Here is a 22,891-nt window from a genome sequence, read left to right on the forward strand (position 1 = left end):
TCCGCCGCCCCCGCCGCCTCCCACAACCCCAACACCACCGCAACCAACAATCCACCAAAAAGAAATCCAGGATGGGAACAAATCGAACTCGACCCCACGGAGGCGGAAATCATGGAAGGTGTCGCCGCTGAGAGAGAAAAAGGGAAAGAAGGGGAAAGGGGGGTGGGGATGGGGGGGACGGGGAGGAAGAAGATGACGACGAAGTCGTAGATGATGAGTTTGATGATGAAGAAGGGGATGATTATGATGCTGAGCAGTATTTCGACAACGGGGAGGATGATGTGGCGGATGGGTTCGATGGTGGGGGGAGGGGAGTGGGTATTTTGAGTGATTATGGAAGAGGCTGGATAACTGGCGAGAGGAGGGATGGTGGGTTTTGTTGTGGTCTGAGTTTGTGATACCCTATACTTGCGAAGGGACAAAGATGATGGCAGGTGAAAGATCTTAAATGGGTCTAAATATTCAGTTTACTCGTGGAATATTGCTTTCGAACGCCTCGCCAGCCAATTCATGAGACGTCGTAATTCTCGATCTCTGAATATCTGCCTGAACGCCGATGCTGATGCCGCCCAAATAGTCCCAAATAATGCGTCTGGTGGCTACCCCGTGTCGCGGCGGTCTTTGGGCAAGACTGAAGATATTGTATGATCTCTTAAAAGAGATCAAAACGCCGCTATCGAACGGTGGTCCGATATAAAGAACAAAGGGTGCCCATGCTCTTACCCATCTTCAAACGCCCATTGTGAAATCATAATTCATCCCCGGCGTCACACTGGCCATGAACTACACTTCGTCAGCACACGCATCCAACATCCAACCCATACATTTGCACTCACCTTCAAGAAAACAACCAAATACTGATCCACCCTAATAGCAACCTCCTCCTCCTCCCCACTCTCCCCCTGCAACATCTCCCACTCATCCCCGCCGGCCCCAGCCCCGCCAGCTTTGGCACCCTGCTCAACGCCCCTCCTCTCCCTCTCCTCCAACCCCAACGTCACCTTATCCACGCGATCCACCAACCCCTCCATCCCACCCTCCACCTTCCCGGCCCCCAGCTGGCCCCTCCTGACCTTCTCCAACCGAATCTTCATCGCCGCATCCGCGCGATCCAACAGCGTCTTCATCACACTAGCATGCCGGCACGGATGTATACTCGCCATCCTGACCCCCGCGTCAAAATACGGGAAATCCTCCAACGTGACAGTCTTATCCGCGTAATCGCCGACGATATCGTCCATCATGAGCTCGGGCTTCAGCGGCTGCGTGCCGTGCGTTGCTGAATTAGTGGAGCCGGAGAGGTAGAGGCGCGGGGTGCGGTAGTAGGGCGTGTAGGTTATGTAAAGCGTGTAAGATCGTAAGGGGCTGGCGTTCTGGTCGGCGCCGCCAGAGTCTTTGATGATGGCGTCTTCGTCGTCCGAGGCGTCTTCCATATCTGGAATTTCTTCTTCCTCCTCCTCTTCTTCTTTGGGCCCAACTTCGCCGCTCTCGCCTAAGGTGCGCACGTCGCCTACGCTGCCTTTCTTCCCCGCACCTGCTGTTCCAGCGCCGCCAGTCTCTAACCAGCCTTCTTCGTCCTTTCCCTCGTCGCCGTCAGCGGACCCCTTGCCCATTTCATCCCGTATGATTCTGTCCGTCTCGCCTGCTTCGCCTGCGAATCCCTCGCCTAATCTTCTGGCACAGGGCACGCCGCGTGTGACGAGGAACTGTTTGCCCTCTGGTAGATGGGCTACTCGTTTTGAGGGGGAAGAGGCGGGCGACCATGACCAGGTTGGGAATTTGTAGACGAGGTAGTCGCCTGCAAGGACGAATTCTTCGGGGGTTACCTGGCCTGTGGTGCGGAAGGTGGAGGTGTGGGAGATGGGGGCTAGGCGGTCGCGGAGGGTGTCGAGGGTTGAGTGGATGAGGTTCATGGTTTGAGGATGTCTAGTAGAGTAAGTTATAGGATGATGTGTACGGTTTACGACACGAGAGCGGACTGTAAAGAGAAAACAGGTGGGATGGAGGGGGAAATAGAGGCTCTGAATCGTAGGCAGATGCGGCTCCGAAAGCTCCGCGCTAAGGGTGCGTTAGGGTCGGGGTTCAGGGTGTGATGTCATTTGGAGATGAAATCTTGAAGCTTTACCACGATAGCATGGCAGCAATTAGTCTTGGATGACTTTACTCTTTGCTACCGCGATTCAGGACGTACATAGCCAGAATCGCGACATCGCCAGCAGGGGTAAAGGTGACTTCCCTAGTGCTGACAATAAGAGGCATCTCACAGTGCAGAAGTATCGCAGCTTGCCCCGTTGTTTTCTTCTACTACCTTTCTTCGTTGGAATATAGAATAGTGGGATCGAGTCGCTTCTTCTCAATCACTCGCCATGTCGAACAACCCCAGCTCAGTCCGACCGCCAGAGCCAGCAATGATGCTCCCGTCCGAAATCCTCCACAACTCAGTCGAGCTGCCTCACAAGCCTGGAGCCCAGATCCATTACTCCATCGCACGACCCGATGAGATCGACACTTCGCCTGTTCTCGTGGTCTTTCTGAATGGCTTGATGTCAGACAAAGCGACCTGGCTGCCAGTCATGGCAGGGGTAATCCGACAGCAGAAGGCCGCCGCGACCCCATTCTCTAGCTGGCCCACAATGCTCGCTTACGATAGGTATGGTCAGGGATTGACCAGCGATACTGATCCAAAGGACAAAGGACAGGAACAGGGCAGAGGGCACGACGTCAAGGACGCTGCGATGGATCTGCACTACCTTATCAATGAGGTGAACATGCAATCGAAGCCAAAGATTGTGCTAGTCGCCAACTCCATCGGGTGTGCGATTGCAAGATTGTTTGCACACGAGCATTCTGTTGCTGCTATATTGATGTTGGATTCAATCGTTGCTAATTCTGATTTTGATTTCTGGCCGAATCCTGATGCGCCTGATTTTAGACCCAGTATGTTGCCCGAGGACATGACTATCGAGCAGCTGAGGGAACAGCGGATGAAATTCGCGGCCATATTCGCACCCGATGTGAAGAATAAAGAAGGGTTAGATAGGCGCAGTCTTTCAAGGCTGCTACCATACAGTGACAGACCAATGCTCGGTCAAGCTGGAAACAGACCATGGATCACTGTCGTGGGCCACGACTTTCAGCGCTTTGCAGAAGAAAGCCTGCGAGTGAGTTTGTCTGATCTGACGCATGACGTTGGCTGATATGCTCCTCTAGGCTATGGGAACACCGATCTCATTGACGATGCGCTATTCCAACGCGCTGTGGCACCGGTACAATCAGGGCCTCGCAAAGCTGACAGATCCCGAGCTCAGTGAAGGGCCGTTTCAAGCAGAAGGCTGCGGTCATTTCATTCAAAAGGATGATCCGAAGTTTGTGATCACACATCTGTTAGATCTCCTGGTGAAGGTCAAACGGACGACCCATCCCAGCGGAGCGACGACATCATGGCTAAAAGTGTAGCTTGTTGATCAGGATGTAATTCAATCCGTATCGTAGATACCCAGTAGCCAGGCAGCTCGCAGAACAAAAAGTCCCCAAGCCATGCCTAAGCTATCCCAGACCACGTTAAGCTTGCTCCCTTTTACCTCTTTCCATCCAACAGGTACTTCGACGACCGGTATGCTAGCGGACTCTGCAAGCATGAGCATCTCAATGTCAAATATCCAGCCTTCTGAGTGCATATGAGGGACGATATATGACAGTGAGGCTCTCGAGAAAAGTTTGAAGCCGCATTGGGTGTCTTTGACTGCGCCGGTGGCTGGTGGAGTGAGTAGCCGGATGAGTAGATGGAACGAGTGCATGAGAAGATTGCGTAGGAAAGATCGCTAGTCAGACAATCAGCGTGGCACAATGAGCTGGGAATCCAGTCCATTACCTTGACGACAGCTTCACTTCCAACGAGATGAGCTCTTGAGCCCACAGCGACCGAGCGGCCTTCAGCGTCCTCGAACTTCTTGGCCTCCCGCACAAGCTTACCCAGGTCCTCGAACTTGCTCGCACCGTCTGCGTCTGCGAAGATTGCATATTCGCCTCTTATATGCCTCATTCCGTGGATGACCGCACCTCCTTTTCCTCTATTCTCGTGCAATTTGATGACACGTATGTTTGATGCTGCTGTTCCTTTCAAGCTTTTGGCGAAATCCAGAGCGGTATCGATGGTCCGGTCTGTCGAGCCGTCCGATACAACAAGAATCTCCCATCCCTTCGTTGTTGCATGGCTGGAGGCAACGTGTCCATTACTCGTCTCTTCACCACCCTTACGCTGCTTCAGACCGCCGTTCGCCTGTCCCTTTGGCGGTTTAGACTGCCCGTACTCTTGCTCCAGGTAATCGACGGCTTCCGTCAGCATAATACCCAATCTCTCTTCTTCATTAAAAGCGGGGACTACAAGCGACATGAAAATGTCTGCTTTCGCGATTGGAGGCGGCTTCAATGGGTGGTCTGTCTCTGCTGGGTGCTTTCTGGCCTTCTTCTCCGCATCATGTCTATCTTTCCAACATGGCAAGTCTTCATAAGGTGAGATATTGCCATCTGACTCAACTATCCTATATTTCTTCTCTGAGGCAAGGGGAGCTCGAGGAATTGGAGCGACAAGGTATAGGAAGATGTAGAACTAAGCTCGTCAATGGATGTACGATTGGGAGAGACGTGTTGCTTACAGCCCATGCTCCAAATACAAGCAATGAGAACACCAAGACGACAACAGCTTTCCAAGCACCAGGTTGCTGCAAGTCAATAATTTGAGGGATGAGGCCCATGGCGCTGAGTAGGCGAGCGAGGCGTCAATCGGGTGTAGTAAGGGTGGTATGAGCTGGAGTGTATCATAGAGGGATCAATTCTATCGGCACATTGGTCATTACATCCATTTCAGTCGAAGATGACAGCTGGATTGTTAGAATCTCAGACAATTCGGTGTTCGAAACTTTTTCAAAGTGGTTTTCGGACGCGACGCATTTTCATAGGACTGAAGGCTGAAACTGTAACATGCTCTCGTTCCATATAGCTACATAGTCTGCACCTCGAAGACCTTTTTGCAGAATTCTTCTCCACATCCTGTCTTTTGGACGACTACAGTCTGACGGTATCCATGAGGTGCAGGAAACTACTCAGCTCAATGCAGCGTGATTGCACATGAAAGGTCAAGCATAAAAGTTGGTGGAGTGCCTTCTGTAGGGTGCATCTTTTGACAAGTGACTATGTAGGAAGGAAACATCTTGAAATGAGGATCTACATAGTCGATTCCCTTCCCATTTGAAGATACCTGATAACAAGCATTAGCTTCCTCCAACGTCAGAAGGATCGCATCCATACCTGAATGGTGGTCAAGTCTAGTTTGGCTCCTCTCTGTAGGCCGCTTTATCTTCCCAGCAACGATACTCGCCACTCGTCTATCGATAGGTCCGACATTCATCAAAGCCATCATTCAAAGACCGCCAAGAGCACCATAGAACGTAGCTTCCCCTCCTGAGTCAGCGCCATACCCCATCGGACCTTCTTCCCAACGCCTTTCCATGGCTTGCGTAATCTTGTCGACGTCCTCTGATCGTGGCATCCCTTTCACCTGGATCAAAAGCATGCGCAGTGCGATATGTCTCACTTTTCCAAGCTCCTCCGTGACTTCTCTATGCTCACTTGACATATTCTGATACCTCTTTTTGTCGGCTTCTTGGGGTCTTTGCATGAGATATGGAACAACGGTCTGCAGTGCTGGTGCTGAGAGAATGACTTCGGTACTATGTTGGGGTAGTGAACGGCCGTTGTTGCATTTCCTAGCTAGGCCTTCCTCTGTCAGGCCTGCAAAAAGCTGTGATTTTTGGAACGTTTCGGGCAGGCGCTCCCACTCCGCACTGATGACATTCCCGATAAGCTGGTTTGCGGCTACTGCACCTTCGAAGAGGGCAGCGGTAGAAGCCAGCTGGACGATGTCTTCCCATAAGTCAGGGTGCACTTTTGCGTAGAGGTAATAGAGCGCGCGTGCAGCGATTCGATCATCCACATGATCGGAGTGACCGAATACTTTGGCAAGCATTTTCACGGTCTGGGGGTATGATTTATGAGATGGCAGCCGATTCAAAACTGATTCTCCGCCATTCCTAAGTAGTAGAAACCTTGGTAGAGCTGCTAGGACGATCGAATGGTCATTTCGAAGGGTATGAGAATTTGCAAGTTGCTGTAGTATGAGCTCCACAATACTCGTTGACAGCGCCGGGTTGCGGAGAAAATCCTTTTGGTAGCTTTTAGTGTACGTAGCAATGTAAGAAGCTGAGTTTTCAAGGGTCCATGAGCTGTGGCCTCCGTTTAAGTCAAGAAAGTAAGACATGCACGTATGATGCATGCCATATTTCTTGAGAAAGGCCAAGTCGTTCATTGAATCAAGCTCCTCACTTCTGCCCTGCTCAACCAAGTTGGTACAGAAATGGATCAACGTCGATCTCATCAGATCGTCTTCTTCATAATCTACCATTCGAGCGGCCGCAAACTCGAGTAGTCCTCCATCTCCAACACCGTATTGTTTCTCGACGTCAGAGATTTGTGTCGTCCTGACGACGTCCACACTGACATCGAGGAGCCAGTCTTGCAATCGACCCTGCGCAATGGTCTTTCTTCCACGGCTCAATTGTCCATCCTGCCCGACATTGGATAATGTGCACTCTTCGTAAAACGTTCGGTATACATCCCGATCCCTGAACACCCGCCGCCACATGAGATTCTGGTCCAGCGTAGCATCCACATGACCCGTGGGCTTCTCTTCCTTTGGCCCGTTCAAAAGTTTCGAAAAGACTTTGCCGGCAACTTGCGAAACCCCCGTGTCGCTCGCACGCAGCCAGAGTTGTATAAGGGACTGCACTATGTCCCGCTTCCCCGCTACCCAATTTATGTCAACTTGGCTTTTGGATACTTTGCCCAATATTTCTAGTATCATAAGCGATATTGCTGGAACATCTGATTTGAGGGCAAGCGTGAATTGAACAGGAGGGTCGATATTGAGGGCATCTCGGAAGGTGAAGCCTGGTAGGCTGATAAGTGAGGTGGTCAGCTCGGTGACAGGAGCCGGATCTTGTTGTAGAGTGGGTAGGAGGCGGGAGAGCTGGTTGAGAATGTCTTTCACCGGAGTCGCAGGAGGGTAGATGGAGTCTGAGAAGTTAGCATACGAAGATGAAGCCGGCTTCTGAGTTGACCGACTGGTTATAAAGATCCTGACCTGGTTCAAGAGCTCTTCGTTAAGCGGTTGCGCTGGGTCTGCCTCAACATCTTTGAGGTGGGCATGCACCTTTTCGAGCAGAGTGGTAATCTCACGGGAGTGATCTGGTAATATCGGCATGGTTGGGAGCCTAGAGCAAGAGCTACAAGCATTCATGTGTGTGGCTGTTGACTTTTAGTTGTCAGGTCCCAGCTAGGTACGTCATTGCGCTAAAAATAGAATACCATGCCTTACGTAATATACCTATGGTGATGTCCTTCCCTCTACTCTCACGAACAATCATCTTACAATCTCAGAGCTCAAAGACCGCGTGTATACAATAGCGTTCCAACGTATGCTCTAATTCCATCCAGGGAGATGCATCGTGTAGCTGGACTATGTTATGACTCTGCACATCCAGAGCCACCAAGAATTCCTGGTCACTTCTCATTGTCTCCATGGCTAGAGAGATGCTCAATTTCTTACTGGTACTATTCAGGGAGAGGGACGAAGGATGGGACTGTATGGAAGGCAAACGTGACTAAAAGTAATGGATATGTCATCTTTCACTACTAATGCTTCCATCTCATCCATCAATGCAAAGATTGAACAGAGCAGCAAGTCCAGTGACTTCCTCACGGCGTAGATATCCATCCTGACCATTCTCCCCTCGCTTTAATGCCCATGTATTCTCCTGGAGCGTATGTGCTCAACAGCTTCCATCTGCCCCACTTCTCGGACAGCTGAACGAAGAAGCAAAACGTGACCCAATCGATCGAAACCTCTGGGCCTTGCATTCTATTAGGTAGTCCCACATGCCAAGGCAATCACGATACTTGGCAAGCTCTTGATATGGTGAGCGGCCCATTTGACGGTAGAACCCAGGAGACAACCCATAGGATCTTGGTATTCCAGAAGAACGGCCTTATTGCTCCCAGCAATCAGCTCTTGCCCTTCCTTATCGCCAACATGCATACGGATACATCATTGTTTCGCAAGGAGCTATGAAGCCAGTCAAGTGCAGGAAGATCATAAATAGCGTCTCTCCGACGATCTCCCAAAGCTATGGGCAGAGATAGCCAAATTTGCTAGCGCATTGACCTCCTTTAAGGCAGCGATGAGCTCAATGAGGGCTCAGGGTTTGGAATCTCCGTATTGACTCGGCATACCTCATTTGTGTAATGCTGGCGCATGGCGATCCAAATCAGCTAGTACGATTTACCAATTTGACTGATAGCCTTGTGCAAGGTGCCCAGATCTGCACATTTTGAAACGTGGCTTGCTCTAGTCTTCGTGCGGTCAAGATCTCGCTTGTTGACGCTCTAAACATGGCTGCAAGGCTACGTTGCGCGACGTCGTGTCACGATGTGGGTGGTTTGTATTGTGATGACTCCTGCATCTTAGATGCTTCTTGAGGCTCTTTTCGCCCGAAGTAGAGGAAGAAGATCTGATCCCGCCCGATCGTCCTCCCGTACCTGACCGTGCTTTTCTGATTCTGCAGCTTTATACGCGCTATGCATGCAGATCGAATCCTTTGTCTGTGACCGTGCTCTTTAGCGCATTTCCAGTCCAGATCAAGAACACCTTCAGCCTTGTGTCAATCTACACGTCATTCGGTCTCCATGGAGATACTGATTCATAGCCGAAAATTGCGTAAGGCTTGGTCGGCGACTGCAAGGTTCAACTCCCCGAGTACGACGGCCGGTATTGTGAGGCTTGTCGACTAGCATGTATGTATAGATCAATACAATACAGAGCTCACCGAAGCTTACTCCGGTCCTGCATAAGCGTGATTTTTTGGGGAAGGAGGTTCATGCGCCAACATTAGCCTTGCATGGGAAGCGTCATGATGTCTGCGGTGGTGGAGCTTCAGCCTTGTGCCGCACTCTCGAAAGCTCAGTAGCGTCGGCCTGATCCTTCAGATTAGTGTCCACTAAGTCGTCAAGTTGATTACTAGCACTTGAAGGGCAAGGCTGAAGACCAATCCAGCTCCTCAAGGGTACCCAAACTCAAGTACTGAGACAAGGCTCAGCTGCACACCATCGTGTAACGCCATATAGGATGCACATGCCTTGTTGCACGACAAGTCTGTGCGCCTCTCTTCACCGACCTTGAGCGACTTGTCGTACATAGTTGGGGTTGGCGCATGACTGACTCTATGAGCCATCTCGACTGAGCTTAGAGTTCGGCCGCAAGGTTGACGCGGGAAATATCCACACCACAGCCTTGTAGGGTCTCCACTCTAAATGGACCGCAAGGAGACAAAGGTTTGAACGGTATGCAGCCATATCAATTGCCTGAAAATGTATTGTCTTCTGTCACAGGAAGAGACTACCAGCAGGTGCAAGTGAAGCAGGCTGTTGAGAAGGTTTTTGACTTGCACCATCTTGCTGTGAGATCGAAGGCCGTTGAGCTTGGGCCCATGGAAGCAGTTCAACGAGAATGAGACAGCTGTGACATGGTCAGTTGACCGATTCAAGGATAGGAAGTCTCGACTCAGATATGGTCAGGCCGTGAGTCAGACACGTGAAGTGTCCTGAGGCTGACAGGGAGACACACAGGAGATCACACAAGCAAATACTTCCCAGGAAATTTGAAATTTGATCAAGTAAGCCATCGCTTTGTCTCTATCCAAGCAGAGTCAGAGGATGTGGTTATCGAATGCCATGCTCGAAAGGCACGACTCAAATGTGCAGATGATCATAGTGTCTATCAATCGAAGAACAATTTCCAGCTGCGCCAATACTGAATAAAGAATATTGTACACGTTCGCAAAGTATGTTGCAGTGACACATCCGAGTCACGCAGGCATCACACCCTAACCTTGGTCCGAGCACCGTCCTGTCCAAGACCGAGAAAATGTTGGCCGAAATGAGGTTCTATGTACGGTTTCCCCCATATATACCATTCCTTGGGAATTACATTAGACGTGGGTCCTATTCGATAGTCTATCATTGCTTCTCACATCATTAGTGTGGCCGTTGGCAAGAAATATGTATACATGTCGCATTGTCTGTTAGTTATGGCCGTCTCAATAACTTCTTCGTTTCTATTTTGGCAACCTATGCGGTAGATAATTGGCAAACGCAACGAAGCACGTACAAAATCTTCAAAAGAAACTCGTTTGAGTCTCTGGAAGGTCATGGTCTTCTTGAAGATGCATGCAATCAATCCAATATCCAAAGGATAGCCTGCCGGAGTTTGGCCTGGGTTGAGCATCCAATATGGGTCTGGGGGCAGTCCAAAAGAGTTCTGGCCAGAATCTTGTCAAAGATCACCTTGACGGACAGCCAGATTGTGCGCTTGGTAGGCCAGTAGTCCATTAGTAGGCAGGCTGGAAAATTAGGTAAAAAGCCCTAGTTCGCAGCCTACCAGGAGTTCTGGCTGGATGATCCTTTGGGTTTAGAACTCAACAATAGGCTACCGTGGCCAGATACATACCAGATACTCATCACGAGACGTTGGACCTGAAAAAGAACAATCTCACTTTTTATCATCTTCTGAAGTCTCATACACATTTTGAGTTGCAGGGCGCTGAACACCGGTAGGGAGCATTGCAGATTGTGTTACAGTCACTGGTCCCGGTTTCCAAGCGGTTGCTCCTACAGGATTGGACGGATCCTCTGGCGGATGCTCCTTGCTTGGCGATATATCCATCATAGGTATGTCATCATCATGTTCGACAGCTCCAACCATTGTAGGCGTGGCCGGATCTTGTTGAGGGGTCGCCATTTTAGAAGAAGGTTCCGGTGTTGGCGCAGCGGAGCTGGGGTCTGTTGAAAGTATGGATGCCTCAGGTGCCTCAGATGGTGCAATACTTGTTCGTTCAGGCGACACTACCGTTTGCATTGGTGCGTCTGCCATGATGGTGTCTGTATCTTTAGCCTGCGCTCCTAATGTGGAGTCGGGCTCTGTAGGGTCTGTTGTGTTAGTCTCCAAATCTTGCTCAGCTCTGGTAATGGGAAGGAAAATCTCAGAGTCAGCATCGTATCGAATCCAGATGTTAAGCTGCGACAGTGTCAGCAATGCACGAATCCTCACGAGCAATTAACAAACAGCAGCAAGTATATGTCCAAGCCAGAGAACTCTTTCCATCCGCCCAGAGTCCATTGAAGGAATCTCTAGCTGGCGCTCTTCGTCGTCAAGTGTCGTATCAGAAAACCATGAGTTAGGAAAATAGGCAAATATAGTGCCGCGAATTAGAAAGTCCTCCCACAATGGACGGCCGGCTTCATTGTCTGGTCGAGGAAAGTCTGAGCGAAAAATTCGTGGCGTAGCTGCACCGGGCGACTTTTGTAGTCGCGTGAGGAATTCACATAGCAAGGCCCAGGGTACATGATTTTCAAAGATATCCAGGGCTTTTGGGGCTGAGCGATGGAGGCCGAATAGAAACGCCATCATAATGTGAACGTGAGACAGAAACACTATCCACGAGTCTTCTTTGCGGTACCAGTCTTTCTTTTCCCAGTGGTGCACTGACAATGCGTATCTGAAAATTCGAAAAGCAAAGTCTGCTGCAAGATCCACGGTGATCCGCGAGATTTCAGCTTCTTCATTATTTAGATTAGTCTGCACGGCATCGCCAAGCCCAGCAGGATTCGTCGACGTCTCTTGTGAGCTGCGCATTGAACCATCATTTTGGTTGTCGTCTTCTGTTTTTGTCAGAGCCCGCAGTCGTTCGCGATGTGCATCATCATATGCCCGCCGCACTAGAGACCCTGAGCTGCCGTCTTCTTTCCTCAATATACCATATTGGAGAATTCCGCTGACATTACTGGTCGCCAAACAAGCCAGAAGCTTCTTCAATTTAGTTTTGTTAGCGTCCTCTTTGGCCCGAACGTCTGTTATCACACATTTAATCCAACTATCTAGCACATCCATCACTAGTCTTCGAACGCCGTGGAAGTTTCTCAGATGTTGGGCAGCTTCTTCAACCCTTTTTTTAGCCTCTTTCTCAGTCTCCTCCTCAGGGATGTCCAAAAGCTTCTGAGCATGAAGAAAAAGGTTTCCATGAGCTTCGCTAATATGTCGCTCGTACTCAAAGGCTCGGTTGAATTGGAAAGAAGCTCCGTCAAGTATAGGTTTGAAGAGTGTCATAATGCTTCCACGAGTACTTTCGAAGGGAGTGAGGCAAGTCAGTGCTTTTGTGTACAATGATAGTTGCTCGATTGTGCAAGGTCTTGCCAAGATTGCGAGATGGTGATATAGTCGACCTATTGAGGGCGTCTTATCACTAGCTTTGCTGTACCAGTATCTAGCAACTCCGCTCCATGTTTCTCGGTCTCTCGGCTCTTCTTCTTCGATCGCCATGCGATACCGGGCAAGATCACCAAGACATTCGATCCACGTATCCTCGAAGGATGGCACAGTCTCGTAGAGTAGAGCCATCATAGAGTATGCAATGTAAATGAAAGCGAGCATATGCTCGAAAGCATCCGGGAGTCGATATCGGAGAACCTCCAGGAAACCATGTATACCATGACGCCACATTCGAGCCGGCATCGAATACTTGCCGGCCAGCTTACTGAGATTTGAACTTGCGGATGGATGCTGCGACGCAAGAAAAAAATCGTGATGTTCGTGGAGTAATTGCTTGTGAAGTGCAATCAACGAGCGCCATTGATCATTGCTCAATGGCATGGGTCTTGGTGGAAATTTGTCATCGGGCGACGGGGTCTGTTTGTCGTCTACTTCGATGCACTTCGCTTCGACCATGACTAATCCAGCATAGATTCCTTTCACTTCCACTACAAGTTGATCGTGGCTGATTGGCCTAGTTTCAGGCTGGACGAGCATTGACGGATTTGGCTCAGGGTCGTCTTCTTGATCATCGGGGTCATCTACAGGTGAGCTGGCCCTTTCATGCCGTCCTGTACGCTTTTGTACTACAATGGGTTGGCTTTGCTTTTGTACTCCGGCCGAGTCAGGCTGCAAGCCCTGGGATGATCCTTTAGCTGCCTGAGGAGGCGGCCAAGGGGGTTTGAACTTTTTAGGTGAGTCATGCAAGCCTTCTTTCAGTCTAGGCTCAAGGTTTCTTCCTCTTGGCGGACGACTCTGATGGCCCCTTGTCTTTGGGGACTTCTGCCTGGTTGGATTAGTCGCTTTCAGTGAGTCGTTGATCGTTGGATCGAAAAGTGTACCAGCATCATGTCGTCTGGTGAATTCGCTATCTTGAATGTTCCCACTACTGAATGCCTTGCTATGGCGCGCCCGAGTGTAAGGATTCGGCGTAGTCGGATCTCTGGATGGGTCTGGAGAACCGCCTCGCCCGGCTCCACGCTCGGCTCCACGCTTTTGTGGGACGCCCGCCATGGGAGTCTTCATCTGGCCTTTCTCAAGGCGTCTCGTTTCAGAAGTATTAGGGTTTGAGCGCTCTTCTGCCTCTGGCGCAGTCTGTGGCCTTGTTGGAGAAGGAGGTACCATTTTGTTTGCGTCGCTCTCTTTTTCATGCTCAGCTCTTTCTATTGGAGATCTTCTGGATTGCGAAGGCTTGTTCTGTCTATTAAAAGGTCTGGGTCAGCAAGAAGACCGGGCAGTCATAAGACCAGCTGATTTGGGACAGGTCGTGCTTCATTTGTACGACTTAGGAGGCCCGGGCAAGATAGACTGACGCATTCATTATAGCCTGTTGCTTGAAAATTTCCCTCTCCTTGGCTTCCGCCTCCGTCGAAAGCCCGATAGCCTCCAGACTGCCTGGGTGACTCTCCTTTGCATGTAGCCATAGTTTGGGCTCTGAGTGAAACGGGGCAGCGCATATGGGGCACGCGTATGTAGGGCCTGTGATTCCCAGGGACTTCTGAACCTCGAGAATCTTGCGTTTTGGGAAGCTTGTCATTCCTGGTCTCGAGAACTGCAAGCCCAGGTAAGAGGGTTACCCCAGAGCTACTCTCAGACGTTAGCAAGAGTCTATCCTCATCATGATTGAAGAGTAGGCTCTGACGGACCAAGATCTGAAGGTAGCACAGTGGTTCATTGCTTAAGAGCGTAGAGTTCGAGACATACACAATCGATGGAATTCACTTCGTTGTCAAATTACAGGGTCGTGCAAGAAGTGGATTCGCCGATGCTGCTGACTAAGCAAATGCCAAGCGAATTTAGGCCTCCGAATGAATTGCTCCCAGCCTGTTGTCGGCACTAGAATGGAGTTGTGCTCAACACCTTCAATGGTGAAGTTCGCTCGTTATCATGGGATCATACAGCTGGAAATCCGCTCAATACATATGTTCGACTGCGTCTCGATATGAGGCTCTGCTAGAGCTTAGGTAACGGACCGCGCACGAGGCTCCAAAAAGAAGGCAAAAAGAAGGCAGACTCTGAGGGACGCTTACGTCGAACTCCTCCTAAGATCTTCGGTGAGCATGCATGGCGCCCTAATTTCTCCAATGATTGACAAGCTGCTGCTACCTAGTCTATTGCCAATTTACGTTCGCGGTAACCGTAGCGGTGTAATGAAATCTTTGATTACAATCCGAGACCATTTGCTGCATCGCATAAGGCTACGGGGATAAACAGCGCAAAATCACAATCCTGCATGGCTTCTCCCTGGGGTCTTTGGTATCGCTCGGTCGACGGGTCGCATCATCGACTTACTTTAGCCTCTCCACATACTACGTCGGATCTGTCAGCCGCATCTGTCTCGATTTCGAGACTCTTCTGCGGAGGAATGAAGCATCTCGTGATAGACTACCAGCCTCTTCAATCATTGTGCTGATCGAGCCCCCCTTGCAACTGATCTTTACTCTGCAAAGGATGGTTCATCAAGCGACGCAGACTAGAACTGCCAATCAAACTACTAAGGCACACTACCACGTGTCGAAGCCACCTCACCCCTACGCCAGAGTGTCAAGTGCTACTAAAAGTGATGCCAAAGGGCACGAGAGTGGACGATAAACTTACACCGAAAAGCACAGCTGATGAGCTCATGCAATTCACGGAGGACTCTACGTGTCCGCACGTCACGTTTCGAAGTACAAGATACTTCGAAGATTGCAAAAGTACCTCAAGCCTGTGGCTTCTCGTCGAGGATCGCCCTCAGCCTGTGATATTGTGCTCGCTGATCTCATCAACTCTTCAAGTCTGACAACATGATTGCTACAATCAGAACTTCGGGGCTGAAGGGTCTTTCCAACTATTGGTCTTCTCTAAGCCCGCAACACTGATGACATGAGACGAAGAGTAGCATGGTGGGTTGAAAACCCTCTCGTCATTCGACAGTAACTTGATACATTCGGCGACGCTGAAAAAGCGAAAGCCTGATCAATGCCTTAGCATTCTCGGTGAATCGATTCCGAGATGATCGAACGGGTCCCCACACAGGTTCTGCGAATCTATAGCATTCATTCACGATGTCAATTTTGTTGAAGACAAGCCCAGAATATAGCTGTGCGGGTCTCTCAAACCCGGTCGTGACAAGCAAAGATCGCACTTTTGCCTGGCTCTTTTACTGCACAACAATGTTTCAGAGGCTTGATGAGGTGTGATGAAACTATTTCCCACTAATCTAGGCGAATGTATGTTGAGGCATGCTTTGCATTTGATGTCAATGCGACGTTCCCAAATCCAGAATATCTGAGCTGGGAAGCCTTGCCTTGGTGCCACCTGACTTCTTGCATACTCTACTTTCTTACATCTCTGCGTTTGCGCAATTCTTCCTTGATATATCGTAATTGTACTAGCGATCAAGTCAAGGAGTCGCTCAGCTTTTAGTTCGACTTGAAGTACGAATAGATTAAGGCATGTACAGCAGCGACTATGGCAGCGTATCTTTCAAATTGATACAAAACATTTCACTCAAGGAGCCAGCAAACGGAAATCAGAATTATCGTTGCATACATAGGTCACGCATACCGCTACATGGATGCGACTCGCTGCTTTGGGAAGATAGTTTGTCCCACTCGATGAGGATTGGAAGACCCTGCGTATAGACACGTTCGCCTTGCATACTACCATCGAGACCAGTTCGGATGACACCCTCCACATACATGGCTTTTTCAATTTGCATCAAGACACGCCTCCAATTCGTGTACTGTGTTGCCTCCTGGCACATTGAGGTGTTGAAAGTCTATGAAACACCCGCTACATCTCTTGTACCACCTTGTCACGCAGTCCTCGGCGGTTGGTCAGACGATGCGAGCTCCTAATCCGCCCCATCACCACTGCTAGATGTAAAATCCGATATCTGAGCCAGTTGACGGGGTCATCGGACTGGAATGGACCCATCTATGGCCCTTATTCTTCACCAGCAATTGCCTTGTCCGACCAAATGATTTACAGGCTAATGGCTTCGGGTTTCTGGACAGATACCACAGGGAGAATTTGCCTGTTGAACGCGAATCGGTTATTACATAAGCAGACTCACTTGGAATTATTGGAGGATCTTGTTCAACTACCGGTATGCCGGCTAAAGGCATATTCGGGTTAATGGTGGACGGGCCGTCACATGATACGGCTCTAAGCCGAAGAGAGCTTCTCTTGCCACGGCACTTCTTGAAACCCGGTAGGCATTCAGGCAACCCAAGTGCTCTGTCCGAAAAGTCCAGGCCCGATAGCTTTTAGCTGCAAATCATTGCAGAGCAAATCTGTCCCAATGATCTAGATGCTGCAGTCAGCCGTGATGAGCCGGTGTGGTCTCCGCACAGGTGAACTTCAAATGGGTGTCAAGTAGGGCTAAAGCAGATTTTGGTTCGCATCTCATCATCCGACACCTCGTCTGCATTTGCCTTCAATGTGCACATTTCTGCCCGGACGTCGGCCGACCTGGACGAGAGCAATCAGCTTCCTTGACAACTGCCTTCTATGAGCCGCTGAATCTAGGGTCAAAATATCTTTATCTCTATGGCCAGATCTGAATGGGGGAGAGGTCGACATACAAGAATGTCGAATTCAGAGACGCCATCAGAGTCAGGATTGTTAGACACCTCTGAACGCGCTTGTCAGTTGCTTGGGTAACCTACAGGTAGTTATCATGTGAACTTGATCGCACAGCCTTCATCCATGTAGAGTTGGAGGCGACTCAAAATGGAGATCAATATACAGTGGGCAGTCGTCATTAGCACCCCTTAAACTCATCACATATGAATGAGCTACGTGCATCTAGCTATCGACAATCAACAGTTCAATATCTTTTACAAATCGCTGATTGATGCGACAGCGGTGGACGAGATCAATGTCTTCTGATACAGCCTCACTGATACTTCGGTCACCACGCGCTCGGCCTGAATATGCCACTCTTCTGACTTCCAAGACACCAGAACTCGTACACTGTGTGTTGTTCAATTCAGAATTAATTAGAAGGACTCAACGCCATCTCAATTACGGCCATAGATTCCGACAGCTTATCGACGCTTAGTCAGGTAAAAGCCAGTGTGTTTGTTTGGGTACGGAGCAAAAAATTTTTAGCGCCCACTGACTTGATGACAACGTTATTAATAGCCATCGGGACAATTCGTAACCAATGCGCTCAGGTCATTATTATGCAACGATCAAATGGATTGGATATGCGAGCATTCAAGGATCGGCAGTCGCAGCTCCTGTAACGGGAGGTGTCTTCCGATTGGTCTGCAAAACAAAGATCTTCCCCGACACCTCCTCAGACTCTCTGAGATGGCGAGATTGTGCTGGTAGCACTCTCTACCTTGGTCGTGATTTAGTGTGTTTCAAGCTTCCACGAACTTGGAGCTGTCAAATGACTATGTTTGAGAATTGACCAGTCAATCTAGCGCCTGCATGTTTGTCCGGTCTTATTTATAGTAGGCGGTCATATCGTGGGCCACAGCCTGTACGCATAAATATTGTGGCAATCCTCGTGTATCTCAAAATGTATCTCATACCCGTCGGCCTCGTCAACAATTTCAAAGTATGTCAGAGCTTGGGCATCAGGCCCGAGTAGAAGAACTTTCAGCGAGCAGAGCAATTCCCTCGACAGATTTATGGGCTGCCGCAACTCACCAGCTAAGCGAAAAAGATTTGAAGGCGTTGCGAGACTTGAAGGGTTCTGCTGATGGACCGCAAGAGCTCATAGCCCTTGTCGAGAGACAGAAATTAGATTGTCAATCCAAGCAATGGGAGCTGAAGCGACGGCACGGCCAAAAATCGATTGTGTTGCGAGACGCTCTGAACAAGATCACAGCATGGATACAGAAATTTATTGAGGTGGGCGATGTCGTGGTGCAATATGACCCACAACATGCAGCTCTACCGTGGGCGGGTGTCCGCTTCCTTCTTAAGGTATGATAAATCTTATCACGGTGCTCAAGCTGTCTCATAGAACGTAGGCTGCAATTGCAGATGCCGAAAAATACGCTGCCGTTGTAGAAGGTCTGGAACGAATAATCAAACTCGTTGTTCGTTGTCAAGTGATTGAGAACCTCTTTCGGGGGAAAGGTCACAGCCTCGAATCGCACCTAGAGTCATCTCTCGTGGACGCTTATGCATCTATACTAAAATGGCTTCTTGAAGCACGCCGATACTTTGAGAAAAGCACCTCAAGTATGCGCTCAATAGATCTCGACGAGGGGCATATTGTATGTCTTGCTAACTTTGGATTAGAAAGGATTCTCAAAGGCGTCGCCATTTTCCTCGACAAGTTTGACGAGCATGGCAAAAGGCTCAGCTCTTGCGAAGACGATATTGAAAGCTATCGTCGTCTACTGGCGGATGCCAAAACCGAATCTTTCGAAATGGACATGAAAGCCTTGTCTTTAGAAGGACGAGGATCGCGACAGAAATTGTTCAACGTCTTGAAGGAGCTCTCGGAGCCCGTTTGGCGGGGTATTGCTCAGCTCGACGAGATCAAAGCTAGCTTGGATGATTCCTCGCATGAAAGTATGCTTTCGTGGTTTTCGAACATACCACACCGGCTTCATCATCGGGACGCATTCAGTTCAGTACTCGCAGGTACCGGCAGCTGGTTTCTGGGCCACAGAAAGGTTGTCGAATGGGCAGATTCGAGTTTCCCTTCAATATTGTGGCTTCAAGCCGACCCTGGATACGGAAAGACGAGGCTTCTGTGGGTCGCCTGTATCTCCCAGCACATCAGCTGACCAGTAATCACAGGTCATTGCTCGTAGAGAAATTGCTTGCGAAAGCCGTACATGATGGAAGCGCTCTACCTATTTTCTTTTACTGCACGAGAAGCGAACGTGAGCCTGAACGCGGCGAGTGCGTCAGGATTCTGCAAAGCCTAGTCCGGCAGATGGCTGTCCTGGGGCCATCCAAGACACCACTCAAACCAGCGTACGAAGTCTATGCCAATCATAAGCATGAAGGATTTCCAGCAAATTCGCTGAACCAAGAAGATTGCGTCAATCTTATAAGTCGCTTGAGTGATTCCTGGCCACTCACAACCATAATTGTGGATGCTCTGGATGAGTGTGAAGAGGAACAAAAGATCGACTTCCTTCAAGCGCTTGAGGATATTCAAGACAGATCCAGTGGTCTACTCAAGATCCTCATTTCCAGCCGCGAGGATCAGATTCTCAGGCCAAGATTGAAGGATCATCCACATATCACAATCTTAGAAACAGATAATTGCTCTGATATAGAACACTTTGTGAATCATGAGGTCGAACGGATAGTCAAGCAGCGTCGGCTCCTGAGAGGAATCGTTCCAGACTCCCTCATTCGAAAGATTAAGCAAACCACGATGAACAGGTCTAATGGCATGTAGGTAATCTTGAATTTTCTCCTAGTTTCAACTCAGCATGACTTCTCGCTTTCCACAGGAACAAGCAGATTACAACTTTATATTTCGTACTGACGGACGGTGATGATAGGTTTCGATGGGCAAGCCAATCATTAGCCTATCTATGCACTTTCAAGCTCAGAGATGAAGTCGAGGACCGTCTCGGTGAATTACCCTCGAACTTACGAGACTTATACAACAAGATGTATGACCGACAACGTTCAATACTTCTGGCTGAAGAGGTTTCACTTTTCGAAAGCGTATTTCGTTTGCTACTTTGCTTGCGAAAGAATTTCTCGAGTGGAGAATTCCTCAAAGCTTTGAATATCCACTGCCAGCGCCGTAATAACCTCACCAGAGAAGATCTACTTGACATATGCTTTAACTTCGTCAAATATGATGAGCAAATGGACATCTTTCGCTTTGTGCATCTATCTGTCCAGGAGTACCTGGAGTCCAATGTCAATTTCAACCTCCAAAACTGCCACGAAGCAGCGGCGCTATTCTGCCTGAGGATTCTTTGCCATGATCTCCCAACTCAGGTAGAGACCATTCAACAGTGGAATATCTCGGAAAGAGTAAGCCAATCTCGCAGCCATAGCTGTCTCGATTACGCCATCCGCACCTGGCCGTTTCACATTTCTGAAGTGAAATCAGATCGAGCGACTGTTGATCTCCAGCTGACCTTATCGAAATTCCTCGGCGTCGATTCACCAAGGCAATCAGCATTCGCTGTTTGGCTCTGCGATGATCTGCGGTACGGGCAGGTGGAAATACATCAAGTCGATCCAAAGACTGGCAGAGAATATTATGTAATGCTTATGAGCCTCCAAAGGATGCCATTGAAAGCAGGCACGTGTGATCACCTCCTTGATGACTCTAGGATTCTCGATTTCGTGAATCCTATATTCGCAATTTGCATCCTTAACCTTGGTAATCTGCTCGAACGTTGGCTTCAGCGTAATCCTCATGATGTCAACTTAATCTCAGGCCCCACAGGATCCAGCCCTTTCCAGAAAACTCGTCTCGTTACGCACGACGAGCCGCCAATGATGCCATTGGATCTAGCAGTCTCGTGGAACAACGTAGAATGTATGCAGATCCTTCGGAACAAGAGCGCCATAACATATGAGTCTAGCAAACACCCAGGTGTGGTTCTCCCACCACAGAACTTTGACGGATCTGATCAGTCCATGAGGTCGGAGCTTTCTCAAAGTCTTTCGTCCAGGACTTGGTTCGTGTGTCAATTGAGAAAGTGTTTGTACGATGCCGCAAATTCGATGGTCCTTAGGAATCTTACCTATGAATTTCAACCACAACTCTTAAATCCTCCGCAAGCTGGGATAGGAGTCAAATTGGAAGTGATAATAGTGAAATTTCGGCAAACATCCGTTTTTGATGTCACCTCGAAGACTGCTAAGGTCTTAGAGGCTATTGATGACATTTTCAAACGTGAAGCAAACGTCCATGTGGAGACTGAGCTGCATTTACTAACTGCAAAACCGAGTGAGTGGGAAATTGATTGGACCGACAGCGACGATGACTACAACTTCGTGTGCGCTTACCTACAAAAGGCGAAGCTGAGATTACGATGCCGTACAGCCTCTGAAGTACTCTCAAAGTATGGTATGACACCACACATCAAGGTCGAACTACCTCACAATCGGGTACGCACTTGTATCGTATGGACGAATCAAGACGAGCACATGGGCAAAGAACCTAAGCTTAATAGAACGAGTGCCACGCAAAATGTGATTGCAGCACTTGAGAATAGGCGTGACACTTGCGGCGGTCTTCTAAATGGTGTCGGTGAGTGGTTTCCTGAGGCAGACTTTGATTACATGCCGGAAACGTGGCCCGATCTCTCAATCAATGATGAGGAGGACGTCATTGAAGAAGACTCAAATGACTGAGGAGATGCTATGGATCTGGCAATCCTAAGAGCTTAATACTCGTACCTGAGCGTGGCCATTGACCTTACTTGTCACAATGATCTCCAATGGGAAACCACACAACCTCGCAACCTTGTGCTACAGAAGATAGTTCATAGCAGAATGCATCGTATTGGTTTTCACGACCAATGTCAGCAATAGTCGTGGGCCTCCTTTTCTACACGCAAAGAAATTGGGATCATGGAATGCGTGCAGCTTCAGCATGCACAGCAAGTCAATGGCGCCACTAGCGGCGCCCTCCTCGACAATTTGACCTTGAGCCAGGGGCATTAATAGACTGCACTTTTCCCCCGAGCTTCCAGACTTTTTGGACTCCAAAATTCACGGTCCTCGCTCATTGACCAAGCCCGCCAAACCCTGCTCCTCGGCCTCATTCGTCAGCCTTCTCGGCCGAGTCAGCAATCCACGCAACGCATCAGCATGGCCAACGCACCATCTTGGCCCTTCGCGCCCTTCGATTCAAATTACGCACCACCACAGGATCCTGATACGAGCACCGATTACGAATCTGCTGGGGCTTGGGCGGTAGCGTCGCCCTTCCCGTCGTCAGCCAATCAAATAGACCACAGCAACATCGTCTTCGACCATCCGGCGTCCTTTTCGACTCCATTCTCGCCCTTTCCAGCGTTAGCTGCTAATGATCTGGGTGACTTGGCTTCGGAGCCTGCAGCAGTCGATCTCCCAAGCACGGGACACGACTACACCGATCTTCCAGGACTCGAGGCTGCAGGACACACGATCGATCCTTTCCTCTTGGCGCAACCTGATTACGGTACTGGTGGCTTCACTTCTGACAGTGAAGCTCATGTGGATCCTGGCTTTGCCGGCGCAAGTGCTGCCTATCGTCAGCCTGATCAGGGCGACGGAGGGCGGTAAGTTTTTTTTTTAATCTCTAACAATGGGGCTCAGTGGACTCGAAGCCTCACTCCAAAGGGTATGCGTACTGCCAAAACCCTCTTCTGAACGCGCTTGTGACTGCATGACGTGCTTCAGAGTCTACAAATTCGAACCTAGTCATGCAACCCCGTCCAATCCAGGTAACTTACTCCATTGTCGAGTTAACGGTTGCCTTCACACGAC

General features: G+C 49.4%; 7 protein-coding genes across 7 annotated transcripts; 3 read left to right on the forward strand and 4 right to left on the reverse strand.

The window, feature by feature from the left end:
* Positions 1-729: 729 nt before the first annotated feature.
* Positions 730-1,913, reverse strand: ATG3 (E2-like enzyme; the record flags this gene model as incomplete). The annotated part of the gene is made up of 2 exons (XM_044808962.1): positions 730-783; positions 837-1,913. The coding sequence occupies 2 exons, from the start codon at positions 1,911-1,913 to the stop codon at positions 730-732; spliced, it is 1,131 nt and encodes a 376-aa protein (XP_044664949.1).
* A 453-nt stretch (positions 1,914-2,366) lies between these two features.
* Positions 2,367-3,456, forward strand: KY384_000427 (uncharacterized protein; the record flags this gene model as incomplete). Its single annotated transcript, XM_044808963.1, has 2 exons — positions 2,367-3,161; positions 3,211-3,456. The coding sequence occupies 2 exons, from the start codon at positions 2,367-2,369 to the stop codon at positions 3,454-3,456; spliced, it is 1,041 nt and encodes a 346-aa protein (XP_044664950.1).
* A 20-nt stretch (positions 3,457-3,476) lies between these two features.
* KY384_000428 (uncharacterized protein) lies at positions 3,477-4,754 on the reverse strand (the record flags this gene model as incomplete). The annotated part of the gene is made up of 3 exons (XM_044808964.1): positions 3,477-3,821; positions 3,872-4,609; positions 4,656-4,754. 3 exons carry the CDS (start codon positions 4,752-4,754, stop codon positions 3,477-3,479), a joined length of 1,182 nt encoding a protein of 393 aa, XP_044664951.1.
* Positions 4,755-5,419: 665 nt separating this feature from the next.
* KY384_000429 (uncharacterized protein) lies at positions 5,420-7,318 on the reverse strand (the record flags this gene model as incomplete). Its single annotated transcript, XM_044808965.1, has 1 exon — positions 5,420-7,318. One exon carries the CDS (start codon positions 7,316-7,318, stop codon positions 5,420-5,422), a length of 1,899 nt encoding a protein of 632 aa, XP_044664952.1.
* A 3,342-nt stretch (positions 7,319-10,660) lies between these two features.
* KY384_000430 (uncharacterized protein) lies at positions 10,661-14,012 on the reverse strand (the record flags this gene model as incomplete). Its single annotated transcript, XM_044808966.1, has 3 exons — positions 10,661-11,185; positions 11,234-13,676; positions 13,789-14,012. 3 exons carry the CDS (start codon positions 14,010-14,012, stop codon positions 10,661-10,663), a joined length of 3,192 nt encoding a protein of 1,063 aa, XP_044664953.1.
* A 4,022-nt stretch (positions 14,013-18,034) lies between these two features.
* KY384_000431 (uncharacterized protein) lies at positions 18,035-21,772 on the forward strand (the record flags this gene model as incomplete). The annotated part of the gene is made up of 4 exons (XM_044808967.1): positions 18,035-18,403; positions 18,451-19,184; positions 19,232-19,840; positions 19,900-21,772. The coding sequence occupies 4 exons, from the start codon at positions 18,035-18,037 to the stop codon at positions 21,770-21,772; spliced, it is 3,585 nt and encodes a 1,194-aa protein (XP_044664954.1).
* Positions 21,773-22,231: 459 nt separating this feature from the next.
* On the forward strand, positions 22,232-22,774 carry KY384_000432 (uncharacterized protein; the record flags this gene model as incomplete). Its single annotated transcript, XM_044808968.1, has 2 exons — positions 22,232-22,683; positions 22,732-22,774. The coding sequence occupies 2 exons, from the start codon at positions 22,232-22,234 to the stop codon at positions 22,772-22,774; spliced, it is 495 nt and encodes a 164-aa protein (XP_044664955.1).
* Positions 22,775-22,891: the final 117 nt, after the last annotated feature.

Source organism: Bacidia gigantensis (genome assembly GCF_019456465.1).
Source record: "Bacidia gigantensis strain McMullin 20006 chromosome Unknown contig_74, whole genome shotgun sequence".
NCBI lineage: Eukaryota > Fungi > Ascomycota > Lecanoromycetes > Lecanorales > Ramalinaceae > Bacidia > Bacidia gigantensis.